Source organism: Hyperolius riggenbachi, chromosome 5 (assembly GCF_040937935.1).
Source record: "Hyperolius riggenbachi isolate aHypRig1 chromosome 5, aHypRig1.pri, whole genome shotgun sequence".
In the NCBI taxonomy this organism is placed as follows: Eukaryota; Metazoa; Chordata; class Amphibia; order Anura; family Hyperoliidae; genus Hyperolius; species Hyperolius riggenbachi.
The window spans coordinates 52,022,135-52,042,413 of NC_090650.1; the positions used below are offsets into that span (position 1 = coordinate 52,022,135).

At 46.1% G+C, this 20,279-nt stretch overlaps 1 protein-coding gene across 2 annotated transcripts in view; it reads right to left on the bottom strand.

Moving 5' to 3' along the window:
- Positions 1-20,279, bottom strand: part of MASTL (microtubule associated serine/threonine kinase like) — a 74,447-nt gene that overhangs the window by 13,786 nt on the left and 40,382 nt on the right. For both annotated transcript variants that reach the window (XM_068235688.1, XM_068235687.1), the window contains exons 4-9: positions 18,181-18,269; positions 16,310-16,416; positions 11,239-11,371; positions 9,643-9,815; positions 6,790-7,941; positions 4,498-4,624 (exon numbers count right to left, since the gene is read on the bottom strand). In XM_068235688.1, the coding sequence (XP_068091789.1) occupies positions 4,498-4,624; positions 6,790-7,941; positions 9,643-9,815; positions 11,239-11,371; positions 16,310-16,416; positions 18,181-18,269 (1,781 nt within the window). The remainder of the gene's footprint in view (positions 1-4,497; positions 4,625-6,789; positions 7,942-9,642; positions 9,816-11,238; positions 11,372-16,309; positions 16,417-18,180; positions 18,270-20,279) is intronic.

The following is a 20,279-nucleotide window of genomic DNA, read 5'->3' on the forward strand; positions in this document are numbered from 1 at the left end:
TCCGGCCTGATCGCTCCTACGGCGCCCTCTTCTGCCTCTCCGTTTGCCCGCAATTGGCCCCAGAAAGTTCTCCAGTCCGGGGCCAACCCCGGATGCGTGGCCCAGCCGTGCACATACTCCCGTCGGGTTCACGTCATCTGGAGCGTTCTGCACAGGACTACTGAGCAGGTCTCTCCTGGCAACAGGAGCGAGACAGGGGAGCACGCCTGGCTGCGCCAACTGGCGGATTTTCCGGGGCTAGCAAACAGAGAGAGAGAGCAGAGGGCGCCGTGGGAGTAATCAGGCTGAAGGGGGCTGAAGGAAGCCTCAGGTATGTATATTTTATAGCTAAACCCCCATCCCTGGTACACTTTAATGTAGCGTTCAGACAAGTACTGTGCTGGCTAGAATAGATACACTGATGCACATTTATAACAGTGAAAAGCAGAAATAATGCCACTTTTCCAGCAATTACATCTATGGAAAATCTGCCATGCCGATCAACCATTTCATAGATAACCGGCAGTGCTTACAAGTGTGAAATATCAGTTTAGGTCAGTGGGTGCACTTTCCACAACAACATATGAAAATGTCCAGAAGGCGGAGCTTTGAAGTTTCTCTCCCTATTCCAAATCTCATGAGAAATCACTTTTAATTATGAATCAAGGTGTGGCTACAGCCTGCAGATGTGGCAAACTGATGTGAAAAATCTGTAACAGATTGAGTTTAATTAGGACTGTGTATAAAGCAGCATCCCGCTACCAAAGCATGTTTAACTTACCGCACCGCAGCAGCCCTGTATACAAAGAAATTACAAATTATACAGGTGTAAAAAAATACAACTGACCATTAGAGGAAAAAAGTTCTAGAACAAAAGATGAAAATTGTATTAAATTCAAGCGATAGAATACAACTGGCCTCCTCATAAATTGTAAATAACTGCCATGTGTGTAAATATTTCATTTACAGGCAAGATCTTTCACCTTAGTAACACTGCTCTGGCCAAAGACAGAAGACGTGAGCACAAGGAACATAAAACATTGTGTGAGCCACAAGTAACATTAATAAAGTCTGAAACTTGAGTAAAGTCTTCCTTAGTAAACAGAGAGAGGCATTCTTTTCTATGCTGCCTCTCCAGAAGGGGGGGGGGGGCGCTGTGTTTCCATGCTGCCTCTCCAGAGGGGGTGCTGTGGTTCCATGCACTGTGTTACTATGCTGCCTCCCCAGAGGAGTTGCTGTGTTTCTATTCTGCCTCTCCAGAGGAGGGCTCTGTGTTACTATGCTGCCTATCCAGAGGGGGGCGCCGTGTTACTACGCTGCCTCTCCAGAGGAGGGCGCCGTGTTACTACGCTGCCTCTCCAGAGGAGGGCGCTGTGTTACTACGCTGCCTCTCCAGAGGAGGGCGCTGTGTTACTACGCTGCCTCTCCAGAGGAGGGCGCTGTGTTACTACGCTGCCTCTCCAGAGGGGGTGCTGTGGTTCCATGCACTGTGTTACTACGCTGCCTCTCCAGAGGAGGGCGCCGTGTTACTATGCTGCCTCTCCAGAGGAGGGCGCTGTGTTACTATGCTGCCTCTCCAGAGGGGGGTGCTGTGTTACTATGCTGCCTTGCTGCCTATCCAGAGGAGGGCACTGTGTTACTATGCTGCCTATCCAGAGGGGGGCACTGTGTTACTATGCTGCCTATCCAGAGGGGGGCACTGTGTTACTTTGCTGCCTAACCAGAGGGGGGCGCTGTGTTACTATGCTGCCTATCCAAAGGGGGGGGCACTGTGTTACTATGCTGCCTCTCCAGAGGAGGGCGCTGTGTTACTATGCTGCCTCTCCAGAGGGGGGTGCTGTGTTACTATGCTGCCTATCCAGAGGGGGTGCTGTGTTACTATGCTGCCTCTCCAGAGGGGGGTGCTGTGTTACTATGCTGCCTCTCCAGAGGGGGTGCTGTGTTACTATGCTGCCTATGCAGAGGAGGGCTCTGTGTTACTATGCTGCCTATCCAGAGGAGGGCGCTGTGTTACTATGCTGCCTCTGCAGAGGAGGGCGCCGTGTTACTACGCTGCCTCTCCAGAGGAGGGCGCTGTGTTACTACGCTGCCTCTCCAGAGGAGGGCGCTGTGTTACTACGCTGCCTCTCCAGAGGGGGTGCTGTGGTTCCATGCACTGTGTTACTATGCTGCCTCTCCAGAGGAGGGCGCCGTGTTACTATGCTGCCTCTCCAGAGGGGGGTGCTGTGTTACTATGCTGCCTATCCAGAGGGGGTGCTGTGTTACTATGCTGCCTCTCCAGAGGGGGGTGCTGTGTTACTATGCTGCCTCTCCAGAAGAGGGCGCTGTGTTACTATGCTGCCTATCCAGAGGAGGGCACTGTGTTACTATGCTGCCTATCCAGAGGGCGCAGTATTACTATGCTGCCTATCCAGAGGGGGGCACTGTGTTACTTTGCTGCCTAACCAAAGGGGGGCGATGTGTTACTATGCTGCCTATCCAAAGGGGGGGCACTGTGTTACTATGCTGCCTCTCCAGAGGAGGGCACTGTGTTACTATGCTGCCTCTCCAGAGGGGGGTGCTGTGTTACTATGCTGCCTATCCAGAGGGGGTGCTGTGTTACTATGCTGCCTCTCCAGAGGGGGGTGCTGTGTTACTATGCTGCCTCTCCAGAGGGGGGTGCTGTGTTACTATGCTGCCTATGCAGAGGAGGGCTCTGTGTTACTATGCTGCCTATCCAGAGGAGGGCGCTGTGTTACTATGCTGCCTCTGCAGAGGAGGGCGCCGTGTTACTACGCTGCCTCTCCAGAGGAGGGCGCTGTGTTACTACGCTGCCTCTCCAGAGGGGGTGCTGTGGTTCCATGCACTGTGTTACTACGCTGCCTCTCCAGAGGAGGGCGCCGTGTTACTATGCTGCCTCTCCAGAGGGGGGTGCTGTGTTACTATGCTGCCTATCCAGAGGGGGTGCTGTGTTACTATGCTGCCTCTCCAGAAGAGGGCGCTGTGTTACTATGCTGCCTCTCCAGAAGAGGGCACTGTGTTACTATGCTGCCTATCCAGAGGGCGCAGTATTACTATGCTGCCTATCCAGAGGGGGGCACTGTGTTACTTTGCTGCCTAACCAGAGGGGGGCGCTGTGTTACTATGCTGCCTATCCAAAGGGGGGGCACTGTGTTACTACGCTGCCTCTCCAGAGGAGGGCGCTGTGTTACTATGCTGCCTCTCCAGAGGGGGGTGCTGTGTTACTATGCTGCCTCTCCAGAAGAGGGCGCTGTGTTACTACGCTGCCTCTCCAGAGGGGGGTGCTGTGTTACTATGCTGCCTCTCCAGAGGGGGGTGCTGTGTTACTATGCTGCCTATCCAGAGGGGGTGCTGTGTTACTATGCTGCCTCTGCAGAGGAGGGCTCTGTGTTACTATGCTGCCTATCCAGAGGGGGGCACCGTGTTACTTTGCTGCCTAACCAGAGGGCTGGCGCTGTGGTACTATGCTGCTTCTCCAGAGGGGGGTGCTGTGTTACTATGCTGCATCTCCAGAGGGGGGTGCTGTGTTACTATGCTGCCTCCCTACAGGGGGGCACTGTGTTACTATGCCGCCTCTCCAGAGGAGGGCGCTGTGTTACTATGCTGCCTCTCCAGAAGAGGGCGCTGTGTTACTATGCTGCCTCTCCAGAAGAGGGCGCTGTGTTACTATGCTGCCTATGCAGAGGAGGGCTCTGTGTTACTATGCTGCCTATCCAGAGGGGGGCACCGTGTTACTTTGCTGCCTAACCAGAGGGGGGTGCTGTGTTACTATGCTACTTCTCCAGAGGGGGGTGCTGTGTTACTATGCTACTTCTCCAGAGGAGGGTGCTGTGTTACTATGCTGCCTCCCTACAGGGGGGCACTGTGTTACTATGCTGCCTCTCCAGAGGGCGGTGCTGTGTTTCTATGCTGCCTCTCGGGGAGGGGGGGGGGGAGATTTTGGGGTGCTGTGTTTTGGAGTGGTGGGGGTGTGATGTCATGCAGAAGACTGGTTGCTCAGACGAATCATTGACCAAGCGGGCGAAGGGGGGTGGGGCTTCGGGGGGAGCAAGGGGCTGCTGTTCAGACGCTGGATTATCAGCAGAGTTTCATCCAGCGTGTGTTTATTACTACTACTACGGGCTTTATTACTACTACAGTGACTGCTGGGTCGCTCTCTATCTGAATGTAGCTCTGCTTTAATGCTGGGAATACATGTTACGGTTTTTGCGAAGAATCGTTCCGATAGATGTTTGATGATAAAATTCCGACATGTCCGATTTTCCGCTCGATTTTTCATAGAAGTGAATGGAAAAAACATAAGAAAAACTAGTGGAAGATAAAAGAATCGAGCAGAAAATCGAATGGCTAATAGATCGCGCGCCGAATCGAACGCGAAAAACGTAACATGTATTCCCAGCATTAGGTCCAATTCAAGATATTAAGCTGATTTAATAATAGACAGATAAGAAAAGGTCATTACTGACTGATGCCAACTTGAATCTCCGACATCAAACAGCCACCCAATGAGAGACTCACCATGGGGCTTCCCCAGCAGCAGCTCAGGGGCCAGATAGTCTGGTGTCCCCAGTATCTTCTCATTGTCTACTTGTGCTGCTCCTCTCCGCACACTCTTCGGTGTTCTGAACGGCGTCCCTGCTTGACCCTATTGAGCAAAATGACTTTTTAATTTCTCCCGCACAGATACAGAGTGCAATCTAAGAAAATGTATTGACATATGCAGGTCAGTGACTGCTCCTTTTCCCCTTTTAAAGTCAATTGGTTCAAGTCTTGTTAGGGGTTTATCACCTTCCTCTAGATCAAGTGGAATATGTGCAGGTGTTAAAGAACAAGTGACACCCATGCTAACCTAGAAATAAAAAACACATATATAAGTAGATAAATACTACTTCTACTTACATAACAGATGTATTGTGCTATCCACATAATGATTCCTGTGAATTTTATAAAGGAAAAGCAGAAAATCCTATTCTAGTCAGTGGCCATCTTGCCAAGCTAATGCTGACATCATATCCTCCCTGACTCTTGTTTCCCCCCCCCCTCCCTTCTCTTGCTCATTGTGTATTCATTAGCTGCCCTCCTCCCAGAGTCTTCAGACACTCCCACTGAGGTGCGTACTGGGAACTGCACTGTCTTTTTTTTTTGTTTCTCTTCTCCTTCAAGAGAGAAACCTCAGCCTTGCTTGTAAACACAAGTGAGCAGATAAGAAGCTAGACAGGGAAATAAATGCAGGGCTGTGGAGTCGGTAAAAAAAAATCTTCCGACTCCTCAGTTTATGAAACCACGACTCCGACTCCAGGTACCCAAAATGGCTCAGACTCCTCGACTCCTTAGTCTAATACTTAACAGGGCTGTGGATTTTGTACAAAAACTCAGACGACTCCGACTCCTCAGTTTACGAAATCAATGACTCAGACTCCAACTTCGACTCCGGGTACCCAAAATTTCCCCGACTCCACAGCCCTGAATAAATGGAAGAGGAGGAATATATTATACATAAAACGAACCCCCAGCATTCAACTGTTTGGCACTGACTACTAAAGGGCCAGTGCTCCTAAAGTATGTGATAACTAAAAACCATAACAGCAGAAAGTTTTCCAAGTCTTAATACACTCAGACCAGTTGCTGCTGAAATTTGATTTTTATGGTGACAATTTCGCTTTAAACCATATTTTCTGGCTGAACTTTACTGAGGTTTTGTTTTAACCAAACTACATAACCATGTAACTGATGGCCACAGACAGGCTGCGGAGCATATGCAAAAAATGTATTGCTTTTACTGTAGGAATTACAAGAGCAGAAATCTATAGTGTTCTATAATACACACTATTTGCAATAACAATTAAGTTATTTTTAAAACCAGGACAATTCTAAAAAATAATCTTGCTCTTAAAGAGGAACTGTCGCGAAAATCTTAAAATTTAAAACACATACCAATAAGAAGTACATTTCTTCCTGAGTAAAATGAGCCATAAATTACTTTTCTCCTATGTTGCTGTCACTTCCAGTAAGTAATAGAAATCTGACATTACCGACAGATTTTGGACTAGCCCATCTTCTTATAGGGAGGTTCTCAGGGTTTTCTTTATTTTTAAAAGCACTTCGTGAATGGCAGTTGCTAAGTCCAACTGCCAAAAAAGTGTGCAGCAAGCAGGAAAGCTGGGAATCCCCTATGAAGAGATGGACTAGCCCAAAACCTGTCGGTAATGTCAGATTTCTACTACCTACTGTAAGTGACAGCAACATAGGAGAAAAGTAATTTATGGCTCATTTTACCCTGGAAGAAATGTACTTATTTGTATGTGTTTTAAATGATTTTCGCGACAGTTCCTCTTCAAGGGCTGGTTTACATGGATGTTAAACTCAACCGTTTTACGCGGGCGAGGAAAGCATCATTTGAAGGTGAGTGCAGCTCCATTTAAATGGATGGAAGCGATTTTACAGTTATGGGTTTTTGTGTCGTTCATGTAAACGCTGTGTTAGATTCTGTCGTTTTGTCTCAGCTCAGTCTCAGCAAGTAGCATCCCCAGTTGGCTACCTTCAGCGGTTCAGGGTCCCCATGGGTTAAAAATGTGGTGCAACGATGAAATGCTGTCAAATGCATTTTTGCTTGTTAGCAGAAAACAATTTAGCATCGCTTAAGCGAGCCGCCACTGCTGCTGCTGAGGGCAGATGCCCACCTGACCCAAGTCTAAAAGTTTTTCATTCAACTATACTTGGAAAAGTATAATACACTTTGGAGGAATCTGAAAGCAACACATGCTTTAGTATTACTCCTGCCTTACTCCTTATATGACTGGTGCTCATTACCTGGAAACTCTTGAGTGTCGTCCTGTCCTTCTGTGCTGGAGTAACAGCCACAGGGTAAGATCCTGTACAACCCAGAGAGAAATGCATTTTGTCCATAGACCCAACACTCATTCTGGACGGTTCAGAGATGTGAGAAGCATTGAAGGAACTGTTGTAACTTCTAAAGGCCACCACATTCCGCTTTTTAGGATTGGACAGTGTCCGTGCTATTGCTGGGGATGCCCAGGCTTCATTGGTAATATCGGATAGAACACGACTCTTGAGTTTGTCCTCTCCTTGGTTTTCATGTCTAGCTTTATCTGTTTCCTCTGCTGAGGACGACTCGCTGACGTCACTTGAGGACTCAACGGAAAGTTCTTTCATGCTGTTATCCATATCAGAAAGCTCTTTTTCTGTAACAGAAGTATTGGGGGAAGAATCAGAGTCTCTATTGGGGCTTGGTTTGCAAGCCTCTTTTTTCTCTGGTTCAGTGTTAGGAGCCAGATCTGCATTTTCATCTAGCTCACACAACAAATTCTTGGCCACTGGGTTTCCAGAGGACAGTCTCTCTAGGTTCTGTGAAGCAGCTGTAGACATGTTTTCAGACTCCTTTTGGAGATCACCAAGAAAAAGGGCCTCAATCTCCATTGTTAAACCTGTGCTATGCTTAACCTGATCTTCTGATATGCTGTATGCCCGTTTGTACTGGGAATTATTTTTCTTTTCTACAAGTTCTTGACCAGGGCTCGTTTCAACTAATGAAAAGCCCCTTTTAATTCCACTTCTTTCCAGGTCTTCTTTCTCATTCAGCTTTAATGGGTCAAGGGAGGAACTGGCCAACCAAGGAGGGGATTCTGGAGATCGGGGGAATGGTTTCATCCCTCTCACATCTGTACATAAGTTCTCCTTTTCTTCTTGTGTGGTAGGATCGTACAGACATTTCCTGATGAAACCCTTGGACTGTAAACCAGCGACAGGAGTGTCCTCGAGGACACCGGTGTCATTCTGAATGCCAGATTTCTTCTGTAACCTCCTAGGAGCTATTGGGGAGATGGCAGATTCCAAATCCTTCATGCTCTTGGCAACTGTACCCAAGTGGACCTTGCTCAGTGATTTATCAGACATATTGTTTTTCAGGCGGCTGGAACTCAAGTATGGTGGCGCTTCTGGATCCTATTGGGTGAGAAGAAAAGACTTGAATGAAGGAGCTTCCAGACACCTTAATTTATTATCTTTAGCTATAGGAGTCAATGGATGCATGGTCTCAGTCATAAAAAAATACACATTTTAAGGTACACATTTACATACACACTCCTGTACGCACCTGAACAGTAGCAAGGAGCTACCGTTCAGGCTTGGCAGAAAAAGCCTTCACCAATGGACTTCTGGAGACCCAGCGCTGGAACAAGGAGGTGAAGGGGGACCAGGGAAAACTATGGATTAGGGATCCCAGTGCTGCAACAGTAAAGGTGGAAGGGGGAAACCTCTGGATTATCTAGTGCCTTCCCTCTACTTAAATACCCATTTGGAGAACTTTTTTTCCCCTCATATACCCTTAAAACCTTTCAAAAAGGGGTGCTTTCATAAAATGCAGATCTCTTCTGTAAATAATAATGTAGGATAAGCTCCCAGATTTTTCCTGTAAGTTCCAAAAGTATGTATTTTAGGTGTTAAGTGATGCAAGTATACCCAACACCAAACATTCACCCTAGGGAAAGGTCCCATAACTGGTAGGTATGTTGCTCTATCAGGGTGGCAGTGGCTGGATTGTGTAATGGTTAAGGGCTCTGACACAGGAGACCAGGGTTCGACTCTCTTCCTGTTTAGCAAGCTAAACTAGATTTAAAGGGGCAGTTTAGTGAAAATTATTATTTTCCATTAACCCCATATCAGTTATTTAATATGGAGAGCATACATTTCTCCATAGACCTTGTGTTTATATTAAAAAAAAAAGTAGAACACACTAATTCTGCTTTTTAAGACAGCTGAGCTGCGTCATTACCATGCTGAGCGACGGACTTCACTGATAGTAGCAGACACTCCAGCTGATTTATAACGACTGGCTCACTCACTACAGAGAGCCGCTGTTCTCACATGTAACTAGCTAAATAAATAGATAAAACAGGCTGCTAATTAGTTACTTACTTAGCAGCTTGTTTATTTACTTAGCTACTTACATGTGAGAACAGCATGGCTCTCGTTAGTGAGTGAGCCAGCCATCAGCTGAAGTGTCTGCTACTATTAGTGAAGTCCGACGCTTAGCATGGTAATGACGCAGCTCAGCTGTCTTAAAAAGCAGAATTAGTGTTATCAACTACTTTAACACAAGGTCTATGGAGAAACGTATGCTCTCCTTTTAGATAACTGATATGTGAATAATGGAAAACCATAATTTTCACTAAACTGCCCCTTTAATATGTCACCTCGGAAGTCCTTTAAGGGCTCTGCCTCCGACTCAGGAGTTCAAATCTCAGCTCTTCCTGTTCAGTAAGCCAGCACATATTCAGTGAGGAGACCTTAGGCAAGACTCCCTAACATGGCTACTGCCTGTAAAGCGCTCCCTAGGGGCAGCAGTTTTGGAGCTTGGAGTCTGCCAGGAGTAAAATGCAATAAAAATGTTCTGTGCCTTGTCTTGTTATGGCCAGCTCTCATTCTTGTGGCTTGTGTGTACATGGGTGACTGAGGACAGCTCAGTGCTTCAGAGAAGGAACGCCAGGAAAAAAAATCCTACGTTTAAAGCATATTTGGTAACTGGCTCTGGGGGAGGAAAAAAAAAAAAAAAAGTCAAGGGAAGGAAAATAGAGCAGCTGCCCATAGGAACCAAGAAATGAAAGCTGCCATCCGTAGTTACAAGAACTACAAAATCACACTAACCTGGCTGGGATGTTCCCATTTGGGGCTGCTGCAGTACTCAGACTCCACGCTTGACAGACAGATATGGGACTGGCTGCTGGTGCTGGATGTGCCCAGGGGTGCTCTGAATTTCAGGAGGTTTGGGGTGAGGCATTTCACTGGCATTCCCGGACTTGGCGTATTAACATCTGTACCTGCTCAAATTTCAAAACGTCATACACAGCTGTACAAATTGAAATACTTTTTTTTTTTTGTCAAATATTAGAAGAAGAAAGGGTTCAAGCGCCGTCTGGTTTAGTTGCTAATTCACTGGCATTTTTTTTTCCCAGTACAGTTTAGGAACACTAACATCAAATTCCAGTACTTGCACAATAAAAGCCTGCTTTCAAGGTATACTTTTTTCCTTCATAAATTTAAACTTAAAGTAGTATGAAACTTTGCTCTAAAACACACGTCAAACTGACTCGCGGGCCAAATCTTGCCCTCAGAGCTATTAAATTTGGCCCACAAGTGGTTTACCCACTTTGCATTATTTTTGGCCCACTCTAGACTACCAGGGAAGCTATATTGGAGGTGAAGCCCTAGAACACCTGAGAAGCCATGTGGGGGAGGGAGGGGGAAAGCACTAAACACCAGGGAACTGTATAGGAGAGGGAGGACCACTAGACACCAGGAAACTGTTTAGGGTTTGGAGGTGGGGCATTAGACACCTGGGAACTTTAGAAGGAAGGAAGGTGGCCAGTACACAGAGGAGATTGGCCCGTGGCTAGTTCCCAGTGAACAATTTCGGCCCACTTTGTATTTGAGTTTGACACCCCTGCTCTAAAGGATTCTTTACTGTAATGGATGGTGTAATGGTTAAGGGCTCTGCCTCTGACGCGGGAGACCCGATTTCGAATCTCGGCTCTGCCTGTTCAGTAAGCCAGCACCTATTCAATAGGAGACCTTAGGCAAGACTCCCTAACACTGCTACTGCCTATAGAGCGCGCCCTAGTGGCTGCAGCTCTGGCGCTTTGAGTCCGCCAGGAGAAAAGCGCGATATAAATGTTATTTGTCTTGTCTACTGTAAAAAAAAAAAAAAAAAAAAAAAAAAAAAAAAACACTGGTCACAGAACAGCAGTTAAACACATCACTTTCTTCTTCAGTGGGAAGCTCAGTGCCTTTGTTAACTTGAGAAAGTGATACAATAGTAGCCGATAAGGTAACAAACCAGATAATATTAACACGGCTAGCAGTGTCTCAGCTAAATACAAGCCAAAAGTGTACACAAAAGAAGACACAATTTCACTGGATACATAGTAATGTATATATACAGCAGCTATGCAATAAATTACAATGGCAGCTTTCAGTGCAGATAATCTGTACTTTGGGAACTTGTAAACAGACAATAATACCTGTGCACAAAAGCAAAAATGATAACAGTATGGGTAATAAAAAGGAGAAAAATATGTTATACAGAATGTTATGTCAGAGTTTTATCCCTATTTAAATCAATGTGTGCAAAAAGGTCATTTTAAACTAGTAGAAGGCAAGACGGTATAAAATCCAGCATAATGTACATTGTAACACGACAGGATGGACAGTTATCACTTCTGGACACAAATAGGTCATACTCACATGATATAAGAAGCTTATTGACTTTGCTGGAGGGGTCTTTACTCTTTGTTACAGCTGAAATGGAATTTCTCTCATTGAACACTGGGGTTGCCGAGAGGGCAGATGCCTGCATCTTACCTCGCACAGGAGAATTCTGTATATACAGAAGGCACAGCAAAGAACAACATTTTTTCAAAAAAGTCAAAACATCTTTGTTTTTAGACAGATTTACCACATGGCAATTCCAATAAGGCATAAGGTGGCCACAAACAATACAATAAAATTATCCAATTTTACGGCAATTCGATAAAAACAATCAGATTTTCTGAAAAATCAAAAGCATTTTTTTTTTCAATTTGAGCAAGAAATTAGATCGCAATTTCCGATTTTATTCGATAAAAGTTTATCGGGAGTGCTGGATTTTTCTGATAAATTTTAATGAAAATTGAATGGTGTAGGGTAGATTGTGAATTTCCTTATATATGCTTCCAAGTGATTTTCCCAGAGTTTTCAATCATTTTTTTTCATAATTGGGTAAAAATTTACCACATGTGTGTGTGGTACGTTGGTCAGATTTTTTTAAATGTTACAATCAGTCAGAAAAATTGATTGCAACTCTTGAAATTAACAGATATTTTAAAAATTTAATGGTGTGTAGCTACCTTTAGGCCTCTTGCACACTGCACGCGATTCCGATTCAGATTCCGCTTTTTAATCAGTTTTTACATCCAATTCAGATTCTGATTTGCAGTTTGCTCCCTGCACACTGCAAATCGGAATCTGAATCGGATGTAAAAACTGATTAAAAAGCGGAATCTGAATCTGAATCGCGTGCAGTGTGCAAGAGGCCTTAGGCTTATCCAGAACTCAGGTTAGTTAAAGAGAACCCGAGGCGGGGTTCTTACATCGCAATCCTTATACAGAGGCTGGGTCTGTCTATAGAGCCCAGCCTCTGTTGCTAGTTAGTTTCCTTCAAAGCCCCCCCCCCCCCGCGCGCTGTCAGACCCCATAAAACACGCAGCGTGTCGCAGCCGGCTGTGTTTATCTCACTAATGTCAGTCTCCGCTCTCCCGACTCCTGAATCGCTCCGGTCCCTGCCCACGTCCCTTCCCTCCCCGCTGATTGGAGGGAAGGGACGCGGGCGGGGACCGGAGCGATTCAGGAGGCGGGGGAGCAGCCGAGACTGACAGTAGTGAGGTATGGGGTCTGACAGCGTGCAGGGGGGGCTTTGGAGGAAACTAACTAGCAACTAGCGATGTAAGAACCCCGCCTTGGGTTCTCTTTAAGACTTCTGGTTGCCTAAGGGGATAATGGGGACTTTGTTTGTGTGTGTGTGTGTGGGGGGGGGGGGGTTACCAGGCATTAAAATGCTCACTAAGCCTCCAAAGACATCCTGTAGCTCCCAGCGGGCTCTAAGCAGCTTCAGGCATCCGTGCACTGCTCCCAGCTGGACATGTGACCCAATGCGGGGGGTCAGGTGACACGCTGGCTTCCCTGCATGGAGGACGTCGGTAAGCTGCCAGGAGCAACAGGAAGGCTACAAGAGGTAACTGGATACTCTGAATATGGAATGGGGTTCGGCGGGCGAGGTTTGTGCTTTTTCGGCTGGTTGCTCAAACAACTGACAAGCACAAGTATCTGGCATCAGGCTGTCCCTGCTGATGCTGGATACTACAGAATCGATCGTTTTGGAACATTGGGTGGAAATCTATAAGTGTATGGCCAGCTTTAGTTTTCCTCTGATGTCTCACTTATATTACAGGTTGAAACTCTAAAAATTAGAATATCATGCAAAAATCCATTTATTTCAGTAATTAAACTTTAAAGGTGAAACAAATATATGAAATATAAACCTTTGCAGGTGTTTTGGATTAATTAACTGATTAGAATCTGACACTGAGCCCAGAATATTAACTATAAGCCATTATCATCAAAATTATAACAAATAAAGGCTTGAAATATCTCGCGTTGCATATAATGAGTATTTCATATACTAGTTTTGCCTTTTAAGTTGAATAATAAATGGAATAAATGATCCTTTTACACCATATTCAATTTTTTTTTTTTTTTTTTACCTGTATCTTGGCTAAACTAAGATTAATGAGCTATGGCTGATTGTTGACAATCTTTATTCGCAGATTGGGTATTTCTGACTGCATTACATTGTAGTGCCTCTAATGGTATGCTGCTGTAATGTTTAACTGCTTACGGACCGCGGTAATGTAAATCTATGCCCTGTTTGTGGCTGCTTATTCCTGCCAGGGCGTAGATTTCAATTACCCTGCCGCATGGACAGGCCGCTGATCTCTCGATCACTGCAAGCCCCTCGCTTTTGATTTGGCTCCTGACCCCGGAATTACTGTGAGCCAATTGACTCACATTGATGACAGGGTCAGGAGTCAATGAAATCGCCTGCTGACCGTAGCTCTGCTGTCATAGCGACAGCTGACCGAGGGGCATGCGGCGATGGGTGAGCAGTGTAACAGGCGGGTACGTGCGGCGACTCATCAGTAAGACCCATTTTCTGAAACCAACATTGACACCAGCGTAGGAGAACAGCGATTTATGGCTCATTTTACTCTGGAAGTACATTTCTTTTAATAAATTACTTTTCTATGTTGCTGTCACTTACAGCAGGTAGTAGAAATCTGACAGAACTGACAGGTTTTGGACTAGCCCAGCTCCTCATGGGGAATTCTCGTGGTTTTGTTTAATTTCAAAAGCACTTAGCGAAAGGCAGTTGCTCTGTCCAACTGCCGCAAAAAAAAAGTATGCAGAGCGCATGGAGGCTGGCCAGCATCTTTTTATAAATATTTTTCAAGGAGTGTCTTTATAAAGAATAAAGGCCATGCTGAGAATCCCCTATGGAGAGATGGACTAGCCCAAAACCTGTTGGTAATGTCAGATTTCTACTACCTGCTGTAAGTGACAGCAACACAGGAGAAAAGTAATTACCGTATTTTTCGGACTATAAGACGCTCCGGACTATAAGACGCACCTAAGTTTAAAGGGCAAAAACTAGGGAAAAAAAAAATGAAACATAGGTGAGTCCATGGTCCAGGAGTGTCTTATTGATCTTTCCTCCCCCCTCCCCCAACAAGATATCTCTATCTAAATTACACTGACAAGCTAACTAACCCCTGCTGCTCCCCTAGCTACACTGCACTACACTACACAACAACCCCCCATCCTCCCCAGCTACACTAATCAATCACTAAAGTTAAATTTCAGGTTATCTCACCAGAATGGGTGGCAGTACCTGGGTCCCTCTGGTCTGGGCATTCAGGCTGAAAATGATGCTGCTGATGTGCGCAGAGGGGAGGCTGCAGCGTGATCCATAGTGTTTCCATGCGGCATTGAAGAAGCCGCTGTAATTACCCGCAATGTATTTCCTCTAATCTTTCTCTTAAATAATGCCCGGCATCGGTCCCGCAGCATAGCACGATCCACGTGGTTTTCATGTTGCATAGTAGCAGCTGCTGTAAATATCCGCGCTGCTGAGCCCTTTGATTCCCCCTCTTTCTTCATGCCGGTATCAGCGCGATCCCCGCTGACAGGCACATCTTCAGCCGCTATAGCGGCAGAATCCTCAGAGGCTTCCGTACTGCAGTGTTTACTGGCGCCCTCTCATGACCACGTGGGTCGCAGGTCATGAGAGGGCGCCAGTAAAAACTGCAGTACGGAAGCCTCTGAGGATTCTGCCGCTATAGCGGCTGAAGATGTGCCTGTCAGCGGGGATCGCGCTGATACCGGCATGAAGAAAGAGGGGGAATCAAAGGGCTCAGCAACGCGGATATTTACAGCAGCTGCTACTATGCAACATGAAAACCACGTGGATCGTGCTGCGCTGCGGGGATCAAAGGGCTCAGCAACGCGGATATTTACAGCAGCTGCTACTATGCAACATGAAAACCACGTGGATCGTGCTGCGCTGCGGGGATCAAAGGGCTCAGCAACGCGGATATTTACAGCAGCTGCTACTACGCAACATGAAAACCACGTGGATCGTGCTGCGCTGCGGGGATCAAAGGGCTCAGCAACGCGGCTATTTACAGCGGCTGCTACTATGCAACATGAAAACCACGTGGATCGCGCTGCGCTCCGGGGATCAAAGGGCTCAGCAACGCGGATATTTACAGCGGCTGCTACTATGCAACATGAAAACCACGTGGATCGCGCTGTGCTGTGGGACTGATGCCGGGCATTATTTAAGAGGAAGATTAGAGGAAATACACTGCGGGTAATTACAGCGGATCTTCAATGCCGCATGGAAACACTATGGATCACGATGCAGCCTCCCCTCTGCGCACCGCAATAGAATACGGTAATTACTGATGGAAACAAATGCCAGGATTGCTACATTCGGAGTATAAGATGCAGTAACTATTTCTCCCCACTTTTGGGGGAGAAAAAGTGCGTCTTATAGTCCGAAAAATACGGTAACTACCTGCGGACCGCCGCAGTATAAATCTACGGCGGACAGGGGGCGCTGCGGTTCTGACCGGACGTAAACTCTATGTCCCATTCACCGTGCGCCCCCGTCCGTTCCCGCCGCTCTGCCCCCGCCGCAATGTGCTGCCCTGCCGCCTCTATGACGGCAGAGCACTGTGAGCCAGGCAGGAGCCGTTTTCATTGGCTCCTGGCCGTCATTCCTGTAAGCCGTTCCCTTTGGCTTACATCGAGTGACAGGGTCAGGACCCAATGAAAGCGGCTCCAGGGTCAGGACCCAATGAAAGCGGCTCCTGACCGGACCACAGCGCTCTGCCGTCATAGCGACGGCAGAGAGAGCAGCCTGCGGCAGGGACAGAGCGACGTGACCGGCGATTCGTCGGGAAGCGGCGGTTTACTGGACCAGCACCCTCTGGTCCTTAAGGGGGCAGAGGGTGCTGGACCCGAAGTGGTTAATGGCTCATTTTACTCTGGAAGAAATTTACTTTTTTGTATATGTTTACATGTATTTTAAATTGGATGGTTTTCACAATAGTGGTTCTTTAATTAAAAAAAAAAAAAAAAAAAAAAAAAGCAGGCACAAGCTGTAAACTGACCCATTGCCCACAATGCAATATTTAGTACAACACAAGGAAATACTTACAAATCCCAAGGAACTTATGAGGGAAAGCACTTGTCCTGGGGTACGGGAATAATCTTGCATTGGTTTCGCCATGGAAGGTGTAGTCAAAATATCCAGCATGTTGAGCTCTTAAAAGATAAATTGCACATTAATGTCTACTTGTATTTGTGTAAAAAATCAAATACCGTACTTGCCTCTGGATACTGAGAAGGCTTCCCATGCCATTCTCCAAACCTACGCTGCTGCCGAGACTCTCCTGAACATTGCACCTGGGTGAGCACGGATGCACCTGTGCAGTAGTGCAGATCTGCTTGTGCATGGAATGGCTAAAGTTTGCTGCGCAGGCATGGCCATGCTTAAAGAGGAGCGCGGTTGAGATCTTGGAATCCTACAATAGCTTGTGGGATTCCTTTGGAGAGTCCATGCTCAGCAACAGTGGACATGAGGACAGTGTGGGAAACCTCTACAGGATACAGAAGCTTCCCTCTTCTTTGGCAAGTACAAATTTATGTTTGTATTGCAAAGCGCTCTTAAACCAAGTTACTCTTAATCCAAGGATTTACCGTATGACTTTTGACCTGAATTTCACCTCAGGTACACTTTAACCACTTCAGTCTATCTGGACGTATATATCCGTCCAGATAGACTGTGCTGCTGCCTGAGGCGCGCGATCGCGCTCTCTCGCTGCCTGCTGTTACCCCGCCGATCAGTGAATGGGAATGTAATTCTCATTCACCGATCTAAGTCCCCCGCAGAAAAAACGATGGTCTCTAATCAGAGACCGCGATATTACTGCAAACAAAAAAAAAACCGTTTCCCAGCCTCCTTGTAGTTCCTGGAAGAGTGGTCGTAGGCTTCCAGGACATTTGACTGTGGCCATCTTGTGACCAAAGAATAATCTACACCCACATACATTTTTTATATTACAATACATTATTTTACATTTAAAATGATCCGTTTCCCTCCCACACCAAAAATTACCCAAATACATTTTTAATAATAAAAAAAAAAAAAAAAAAAAAAAAAAAAAAAAAAACCACACACACCATAATTAGTTACCTAAGGGTCTGAACTTTTTAAATATACATGTCAAGAGAGTATCTTATATTTTTTAAAAATTATAAGCTTGTAAATAGTGATGGACGCAAATTGAAAAAATGCACCTTTATCTCTAAATAAAATATTGGCGCCATAAATAATAGGGACATAATAGGCTCCCTTTGCTGATCGGCTGGACCACCCCGAGTGGAGTCAGGTTTGTTGTCTCCACCTGCTTCCTGTGGTCGGTTGCCCTTCTGCAACCCCCCTTTGTGAGTAGCTACCTTACTTGTTGATGTCCCGTATATGAAAACATATTGCGCTATTGGGCTCCCTTTTTTGTCTCCTGTGTCATTTCCTCTAGGGTGCTGAAACACCGCTACTACTGTACTCCATTTCATTGGAGTGCCGGTCTCTACCTACTAGACTGTTTTGGTCTATCCAATAACCAAGATCAGAGCACCCACATGACTACAGGGCACCACCAGATGTTAAGGGAAACAGAAAACATTGGGGGAGGAAAGGGGAGGGGGTGACCGGGGGGGTTTCTGCAGCGTTTGTGATTATTGTACGTCATTACTGCTGGTCAAGCATGTCAGCCTGAGATTTTCCAGCATGTCCAGTCGATTTTGGCCTGAAATTGGCCGCGTTGTTGATCAGGCATGCTCTTGGTGGCACCGATTTTCATTTGATTCGATTATAGTTATTGATTCAGATGGCCGATCGGCTGCCAAGTCATACGTTACCAGGATTATACGCAAAACAAAGCAAGTGAACACAAAGGTCATCTAGAGGGTTTATTTCTGTTTACTATAATCCTTTCTGGCAACAGCACAATATGAGCTCATGCTTACCTCGCTTTAGAGTGACTTTGGAGAGGCCGAAGTCTGTTAGTTTAATGTGACCCTCGTTGGAAATCAGCATGTTGTCAGGTTTCAGATCCCTGTGTGAGAAAACAGACATGATGAATTGCAGAATTCTCTACTACAGTCAACACAGAGAAAAGTCAACATGAGTCAGCTATTCATATAAAAGCTGCATTGTACAGAGATCTGAGAGAGGCAGACAACTAAAGCTACATACTCCCCTCGCGATACAGGTAGATGGATCCAGCGACGTCTCCCTAACGACATGCGCTCCCCCTATCCATCTTCCGTCCGGCGGGTATGCAAGGCGTTACACGACAGCCGTGAAGTAGAATCAAGCGATCGCAGAACCGTGCGCGCAAGTTTAGTACTTTGCGTTGGGGACCTTAAAGATCCAGTCCACCTTCCCTCTCTAGTAAAATACATGCCACCTGGCTAAGCCACCCATACTTGTCTGCTCAGACAATGCCGGGCAGACTTAAGAATTTAATTAGGCTGTAAGTTATTGAAACAAATCAGATCCTGCCCCCTTCTCCTGCACGTGTGCGCGTTCTCTCTCTCCAACGGTGGCAGGAGGAGCAGGGCACTGCAACTCCAACAAAAAAAAAAGCGAAGGAGAAAGTTGGTAGCAGCTGAACATCTTTAGTGGGGGGGGGGGGGGGGGGGATGCTAATAAATGTGTTCACAAAAATAGTCTACAATGTAGAAGTTAAAGGGTTTCTGTGGGCTCCTTTAAAAAAATCAAAAACTGACTTACCTGGGGCTTCTGCAGATCTGTCCCGCATCGCCACAGTAGAATCTTCCGTTACCCCGCTGCCGGTAACTTTCTAATTATTCGAATGCACCTGCGTGGCCGTGCGTGTCCTTGCTCCTGTTCACATCTCCGGGAGCTTCCTGCGCAGTATGAAGTTTTATCGGGATGTGCCTGCACAGGAAGCTCCTGGAGACGGACGGCTGCGCAGGTGCAGTTGCATTTGTCTAGTCAGACAAATAATTAAACAGTGACCAGGGAATGAAAGATTCTTCAGTGACGTCAAGCAGCAGCTGTCTTGTGTTATTAGACTGATAGTGCCCCCCCCCCCCCCCCCATCTCTTTAGAGCAAGGGTGTCCCAACATTTTTCGGACAAATGCCATATCACCATTCTTGAGAGTGCTAGGGGGCTAAACTAGCGAAATAGAACACAATTTTTTGCTGACTGCTGTTAGGTATAGTAGGCCTGTAATATTTTGTCAAAACTTTTCCACGGGAAATAACCCATTTACAGTGAGCGGTTAGCACAGAGGTAGCTGCTAATCAGTGGCTGTTACTGCTGCTGGCCCCTACATGCAGCACTGCAGCAACAGCCTGGATGGAATTAACATTGCAGAGAGCTTTAAGTGACACCAGAAATGGCTTGCTGGGCTGCATTTGCGCCCTAGGCCAGACTTGGGACATACCTGGTTTAGATGAACACTAAAGGAAAGGAGGAAGAAGGTTTTAGAGAACGCATCATGTATGCCTTTCCATTGAAAACCTTTATAAAGTTAGCATTTATGCGCTTGACAAGGGAAAAAAAAAAAAAAAAAAAAAGCAATGGTCAAAGGAAAGCTGAATTGGGGGGCAGTTTCCTCTGAAAGTGCTTATATTCGCTGTATGTATTCGCATGCATTTTGCAAATTGCAAGGACACTGGCAAAATAATGTAAATCGCTTGCCACATTTCCACTACTGCATTTCATTTCTGTACCATTTTAAAAACGCAACTTGCACCGGTGGAGTTGGCCATGAATGACCTCACCAGGGCCTACTATCCACTCTGTATATGACAAGACAATTTAGTATAATACCTACCCTACAGATATTTGCATATTAAATTGTTCTCCCTCCCCCTTATGTCCTTTGGTGATGGTAGAATAGCCCTGATTTTATAGATGTATGATTAAAAGTTACATTTTGGTAATACATTAATAGGGTCTTTGGGGATTGAAAAATCCTAGTGTTTTACCCTATCTCGCCTTATTCCTTGGTGTTTGACAGTGTAACAGGAGCTCAGATATTTCAGTAGTATAGCATTAAAGTGGAATGAAACCCAGAATTTCTTCTTTGC